The 7198-nt window shown below is 27.9% G+C and overlaps 1 protein-coding gene across 1 annotated transcript; it reads right to left on the reverse strand.

Moving 5' to 3' along the window:
- Window positions 1-5044: 5044 nt before the first annotated feature.
- LOC124914758 (zinc finger AN1 and C2H2 domain-containing stress-associated protein 11-like) lies at window positions 5045-6923 on the reverse strand. The gene is made up of 2 exons (XM_047455366.1): window positions 6588-6923; window positions 5045-6075 (listed from the first exon to the last, which is right to left on the reverse strand). The coding sequence occupies exons 1-2, from the start codon at window positions 6684-6686 to the stop codon at window positions 5308-5310; spliced, it is 867 nt and encodes a 288-aa protein (XP_047311322.1). The 5' UTR covers window positions 6687-6923; the 3' UTR covers window positions 5045-5307.
- Between the last annotated feature and the right edge of the window lie 275 nt (window positions 6924-7198).

Here is a 7198-nt window from a genome sequence, read left to right on the forward strand (position 1 = left end):
TTTGTTGATGAAAATTAATGACCTAATTGATGTATATATACATAAATTTAGGAAACATTCTTAATTAACAAAATATAAAACTATAATAATATTCTATATTTTGAATGAACTACTTCCTAAATATATAAAATATCTCAATATCTATCCTAATATTCTATATTTTAAATAAAGTATTTCTTAAATATATAATATCTCAATAAAAAAAAAAGAGATAATGTTGTTAATATAGTTCACAAATATAATTTGGAAATAAAAAAAAAATATTGTGTTTGAAGATCATTATTTATATATCTTCAAGAATAAGAGTGGTTATGGTTATTATATATCTTATATAATAAGTAGTGGTTATGGTATTATATATTTAAATACTTAGAAGTAACTATTAGTTTGATTAAATGTTTTGTTTGGTTTTTCTTGATTTTTATTAAGCATTATTTCATTAATCATTTCGATCATCTAATCATTTTTTTTTATTTATTTAAATATTAAAAATATCCTTTATTTAATATATAAAATTAATTTATCTTTAAAAATTAAAATATATTTTTTACTTTTAACCATAAAATAATTAAGTTTTTTTAGAAATTTAATCGAACATGATTTTTTAAGAAAAAAAAAACAAGAAAAATATAAATAATCAAAGATCAAAAGAGCCATAAGTTAATTATATTTTAGTGTCCTTAAATTATGAATTTATTTTTATTGTCAAGATTCTTCTGAAATCGCAAGATTGGTTTATTCAATTTGTTTGATGGTTCATCATAATCAATTATATGAATTTTAATTTGAAAATCATTCTTAATAAATTATAAGATGGTTAGATTTATTTTTAATGAATGATGTTAGCATGAACTTCCACATTAATAACATTCATTTCAACTTAATTCGTTTTAAGGAAAAATCGAACTCGTAATCTATGGTCACGTATACTACCGTTAGTATTGTCGGTCCGTCATTGAAATTTTCGTCTTTATAATATAATACTCAATCTCAAATTTGAACTAGACAGGTCTTTTCAATTCAAATTTTAATTTTTATAAAATTTTCATATTTATTAATCTTTATATTCTAATTTAGTTATTTTGATTTGTTAGAAGTTATTTTATATTATTTATAATTTAATATTCATAGGTGACTCCTTATTTCATAGTAAACTATGAGAATTAACTCTTTATAAATAAATAAAAATTATAATTTAATTTGATATTTGATTATTTTAAAATAATCTGATTTGATTAAAAAATAATAATTTTTATAATATTTTTGTGAATTAATTAGTAATTAAAATATTATTTAATATTTTAAAATATTAAGGAAAATAATAAATAAATTTTAATTAATAATATAGTAAGATTAGTGGATAGAAAAGTATACATCAAAGATATATATTACTCACAAAGTTAGTTTTAGTGGAAATTTATATTGCCTTATAAGTTAAGTTAAAAGATAATGGTTTTATTCTCAATAAAAAATATATTAATTTAATTGGGTTATGACTAATGAAAATAACCCAAAAAATTAAACTATGTATAAAACCTGTACTTTGTATTTTTTTTTTTTTTTCGATAAACTTTTAATGAATAACTTCATAAACAAAAACAGGTAAATGAGTCTACTATTGATTAATGATAAAATATTAGATCTCATTAAACTAGCTATGTTTTATAATAAAACTTTTATTTGATATTCTTTTATTATTTTTATGAGTTTTTTTTAACAAATAGTTTTATAAACAAACAATCAAGCATACGAGCTTTGACCTACCAACCGGTGGTTAGTGAATATACTTTTTTTTTTTTTCACTAAATTTATTTACATATTTTTTAGTTGATAACAATAAAATAAGTTATTAATAATATAATATTGGTTTCATACAAAAATGATAGGTATAAAGTATTTTTGGTTAATTATTCCCTCTATCTGAATAAATGTTAATATAAGTTTCATAATATTAAACTTATTTAAATTGTTTACTAATTTTGTTATATATTTCAAATAAAAAGCATAAATGTTAAATGGGAGAGGATAAGAATATCTTTGAGTGTGTGTCAGTTTATGACTTTATGCTATTCCATCCAATAGATTATTCCTAACCGGGCAACCATTCCTAGATTTTTCTAGGGAGTGGAATTTAGGCCTTGTTTGTTTAACAGTTATATTATAGGAAAATATTCTTTCAAAATCTATTTTATAATCATATTATCTCAACTCAAATTTTGATTTATTATAAACATTTAACTTATTAATAGTAATGTTTATTTTTTTTAAAAAAATTATAAGTGTTTTAATATCAAATTCCACTTTCCAAAAAAAAAAAAAAAAACTTATTTCAATTATCCAAAATCAATCAAACCACCTCTAATTAGTAAAATAAGAGATGGGCGGTGGCTATGTCCATAATATATATGAAGACAAAAATGATTGACTATTATATATATATATAATATATGAATTCTATTTTTTATTTATTATTCTTTTAAGATAAAAAGTTAGAACACCTCCTGAAATGAAAGGGTATTTGGATGAGTTGAAACCCACCAAAAAAATTTAAATATATATATATCCAACAAAAAAATAAATATATATTAATACACTAATCTTTTATCTTCTTTTAAAAACAGACAAAAAAAAAAAAATTATATTTATTTACTCTCGTTTTATCTATAATTTTCTTGTTATAAGTCCACCCTAATTTTTTTTCAAACTCACCCTATCTCGAATTCTTGAATCCGTCGTTAAGATCATCGTCATAACTCCTAACTTAAATTTAAAATATTTTAAGTGATAATTAAACTTGTGATATTTGTTCTAATAGACATTAATTTCTATTAATCAAACTATCTTAGGTGGGTTGTTCAAATTTTAATATTAAAACAATTTAAATAAAATATAAAAGTATTATGAAATAGTATACCTCTGCTAATTTGTAAATTGTATTATTATAAATCAATTATATATTTATTTTGCTAGAAGAAAAATAAATTATAATTAAAAGTAAACAAATATAGCAAAATTATTAGAACTTGTTTGTGACTTGTGAAGCTAATTATAGGGTGTGTCATTATTATGTGTCCTATATACTCCTTATCAACGACAGCCCACGTGGAATGATTATGCCAAACAAAGGGGTATGTATGTCTTTGGGGGACCCTATAAATTATAAACGAGAGAAAGATCTTCTAAGGGTTTGTTTCAAATAGTATTGGGGTTGTTTAAATAATTCTATGTTATGAAAAAAATAATTATTTATATTAAAAATGAATATATAAAAGTATTTTTAATATTATGTGTTATTAATAAATGAATGAATCAATTCAAACAATGCCATTATAATTACTCTTAATTACAAAAAGTATTTTAGTTTATAATTTTTTTTTAAATGTACTTTCATAATGTTAACCATATAATTGAATTGATAATAAGGTTAATAATGAAACAATAGGTTATCTAATATTAAATTCAAATGCCTCTATGTGGTTGTAGAAGCCAAGTTATAAGGGTTCTAAATTCAAATTAACAAGTGGATTACAGAGTTATTTGTCCCTTATCTCACGTTTCATTTGTTTTAAAAGATATATAAGATGTTTTGCAAGGGTTATTAATGGTTTATGGAAATTTGACCTTCCTTGAGAGGAAGTTATAATTTTTTATTTAGAAAGTTAACAATTTCGCACACATTATTATCTTCATTTTAACTTAAGCTTAGAAAAATTTATAAACTTTCCTTGTAACAGAGTTCCACTAACCTATGCAATTGTACAAGAACTCAAAAGTTGCAGCAACAATACATTTGATAGCTTTTCCCAAAAATAAAATACATTTGATAGCCATTTCAGTCCTGCAGAAACAGGGAGATAAACATGCAATGGTCTGAAATAAACTTAAGAACACAGGTTTAAGCCTTGATAGTTGATGATAACTGGATAGTTACCAGCTTTCGAATGAACATATAAAGAGTTGAGTCTGGATTTGGACAAGAAAACATATAGTTACCAATTCCATATATACATTCTACAGCCAATATCCCCATTCTTGGTGAATGGAACAAGGATGCTAAATCCAAGTAATTCAGCATCTTATCAACCCTTTATTATTATTATTATTATAACCCACAAAGTCATGACCTCAATTTTAACTAAAATTATAGTATGAATCTAACTTGTGACATTTGTTATCTTAAATAATTATTTTTGTCACTTAAACTGCCTTATGAAAACTTTTTTTAACCTTTTGTGGAAATCAGATAAAAGATATTTTGATCCTCTTGACTCAAATAATTGACTTTCTCATTAAACAATAATCCCAAAGTCACCAGGTTCATCAAATGATTCAAATCCTTGAATAGTGACTTGACTAAATTGGTGAACCAGGTAGTTTAAGTAGAGATTGAAGAAAAAGTAGGTAACAATTGCTGCTTTGATTGGATTGAAGTTCAAATGTGATATTGGATAATCTCATTTAGATTGAATATGTAACAGTGGTAGGAACATCCTTGGATATTGAGCTAAATAAGGTGTCATGCTGTGCGTTTGATAAAACGGATTGAATTAAATCTATTGGATTACAACTGATCCACTTTTTCCTTACAACAATTATAGCTGGAAAATCCTGATAATCATCAACTAGTGATATCTCACAGTTTTGCATCTTTCCTAATGCATTTTGCCAATCAAAGAATGTTGGTTCCCTGTTAAAGCTTCCAGGTTCTAACCATAATATGTGTCATTAAGACTAGCATCAAATTTCAAGAAAAATATGCTTGTCCAAAAAATTTGATCTAATATGGCTGCATCATGTATCCCCTCTGAGAGCTGAACTCTTCAGAATTTAACAAAACGAAATATGCATAAAGGTCACCAGGATAGACGCAATATAATTCACCCTAACTAACACGAGTTTGGAAATATACAGAGCTTACAATCTCTGAATCGGAGAAGATGTAACGCTTGGAGGAAGGAGAGATGGAGGATCGAATAACGGAAAAAGCTATGAAAATGAAGACCTGAACTCTGTAGGTAGAGCTAAACACCCTTTAGAAAGGAGATGAAAATGAGCTAAAAATGACATACAGTATCTTCATTTAGGGACTTATTGGGAAGTTTTTTGAAAATAAAAATAAAAAATTGACAAGAGCTAGCAGTTTCCAAATAGTGATGATGTCTTTCATTTGTCCCCCAATCTGGCTGTCTGTACAACAAATAAGTATTGACTATTGAGAATTCATCATACCATAAAATTACAAACTTAAAAAGAAGAGATGCACACGTTCAAAATCCCCCAATCAAAAAGGCTTTGGTTCTTTTGCTACTACCCCTTTGATTTACCTCCATGATCTCTCTCGACATGCTCCACCAGCGAGACAGCGTCACGAAACCCTTTGCTACACTTCGGGCAAACATCAAGCGTCACTCTCATAACCGAAGGCCGATTCCCATTCTTTTCATGAACTTTCTCCACATGATCTATCAGAGCCGCAACAGATGAAAACCTCACACTGCAATGTGGGCATTGCTCAATTTTTTGATTGCCCCCACTTTGTTCTGTCTGTGTCTGCCCCTTCTGGTTAAACTCGTTGCTAAATTTTGCAATCCCCGCTTCTGCAGTTGCTCGAAAACTGGAAGCTGCGTTCAGAAAGCTCGTGGCCCATCTTGATGATGATGTGGAAGGGGGGACTTGGCTCGGTCTAGATGTTGTTTCTTTTCTGCTTCCGCTAAGAAAATTACTCATAAAAGGGAATGCTGATTCTGGTTTTTTGGGTCCTGGGCAATTGTGGTCCAGACCAAACCGGTGTTTCAAGCAATGGTCTAACGTGCAGTCTCGACAACGGACTGTGTTTGAGAATGTGAGGAGCTCTTTGCACCGTGGAACTGGACATTTCCTTTTCTTAGTAACTTTCTCGAAATTTGAAGGATCACATTCTGTATTCACATGGGATTCCCATGTGATGTTAGGGTCTTCATCAGGAATAAGGCGAACCGATTTCGCACAAAGCGGGCATATAACAACTGATACGTCATGTTTATTGCCCTTTGGACATTTATGCGTAGCATAGCTTCGATGTTCTAGACAGTATACCTACAAGTAATTTAGAATAACTCAACTTGAAAATGATATTCATAGTACATTCCAAATGAACCAATTAACATCAAGGAATATAACCCTAGAAAGCTAGATGATTAGTGCTGTTTGTGTTCATCTTCATTTTCTAATCAGATTTTCACCCATTTTTTCTTCTCACGAAGTCTCTATTCTATAATGTCAACATGAACTTTGTGTATATTGTAGTTTACAAAAATAAATCCAAGCATTAGTTAGTTCTTCTAGTACCTGAATGAAAAAGGTCAATCCAAACTCATGGTTTTTGTTTATATAGTAAGAATCCAAGCATTGAAGCATGTAATGAAACAAAGATCCCAATTTTACAATTTGAAGAGCTCCAAAATCTATGTTTCTTTCCAAAAGACCATCTTGTAATGAGTCAGTGATCATACAATTAGATTGTGGTGATTGTAGAAATATCAAATAGATCAGTTATACACCTGAATATGCAAATACGTCTAAATAAACACAGGGAGAGAGAGAGAGACCTTGAAGCAGCAATCACAGGTGAAGGGCAAGAAGTCGATGAGCTTACAATCATCGACGGAGCAATGTTTGCCCAGATTCGGAAAAGCAGGGGTCCCCATGAGAGAATATAGATTTGCAGATCGAACAATTGAACAGTGAAGGAAGGAGGTTGGAATCGATAATGTAGAATCGGAATTGAGGAAAGGCTGCAGAGAATCGCTAGATTCGAGGAAATCAAGATTTTGAAATCGTCGTAGGTATTTTGAAAAAGTCAATCATCAATTACCTCGCTCGCTCGATGGATCTTCCGCGAAGACGGAAGACCGAAGGAAAGAGGTCGGCCAATGCTCTCGTTTAATTCTACGACGATATTTATACCGAGGCGGCATAAGCAACGCCAAGGCCTTGTTTGTTAATCAGTATCCTTCTTGGAATATCATTTTCTTTAATTTTGAGAAAAAAACCATTTCTCAAAAAATTATCAAAATATAATGTAAAATCTAAATATTTATTAAAATTAATTAAAATTAAAATTTATTTTATTTAATTAAATTACATTTTTTTTATAAAGAATATAAATATTATTTCACTTTTTACTTTAAAATCTTTAAAAGTAAATATCATTATTATA

This window comes from Impatiens glandulifera, chromosome 9, assembly GCF_907164915.1.
Source record: "Impatiens glandulifera chromosome 9, dImpGla2.1, whole genome shotgun sequence".
In the NCBI taxonomy this organism is placed as follows: Eukaryota; Viridiplantae; Streptophyta; class Magnoliopsida; order Ericales; family Balsaminaceae; genus Impatiens; species Impatiens glandulifera.

What these genes read in the sequence shown, in the direction of transcription:
- LOC124914758 (XM_047455366.1), bottom strand. Translation starts at nt 6,686, where the DNA reads ATGGGGACCCCTGCTTTTCCGAATCTGGGCAAACATTGCTCCGTCGAT. An exon ending in CCTGTGATTGCTGCTTCAAG is followed by an intron (nt 6,076 to 6,587) that starts GTCTCTCTCTCT and finishes AATTACTTGTAG; the next exon opens with GTATACTGTCTAGAACATCG.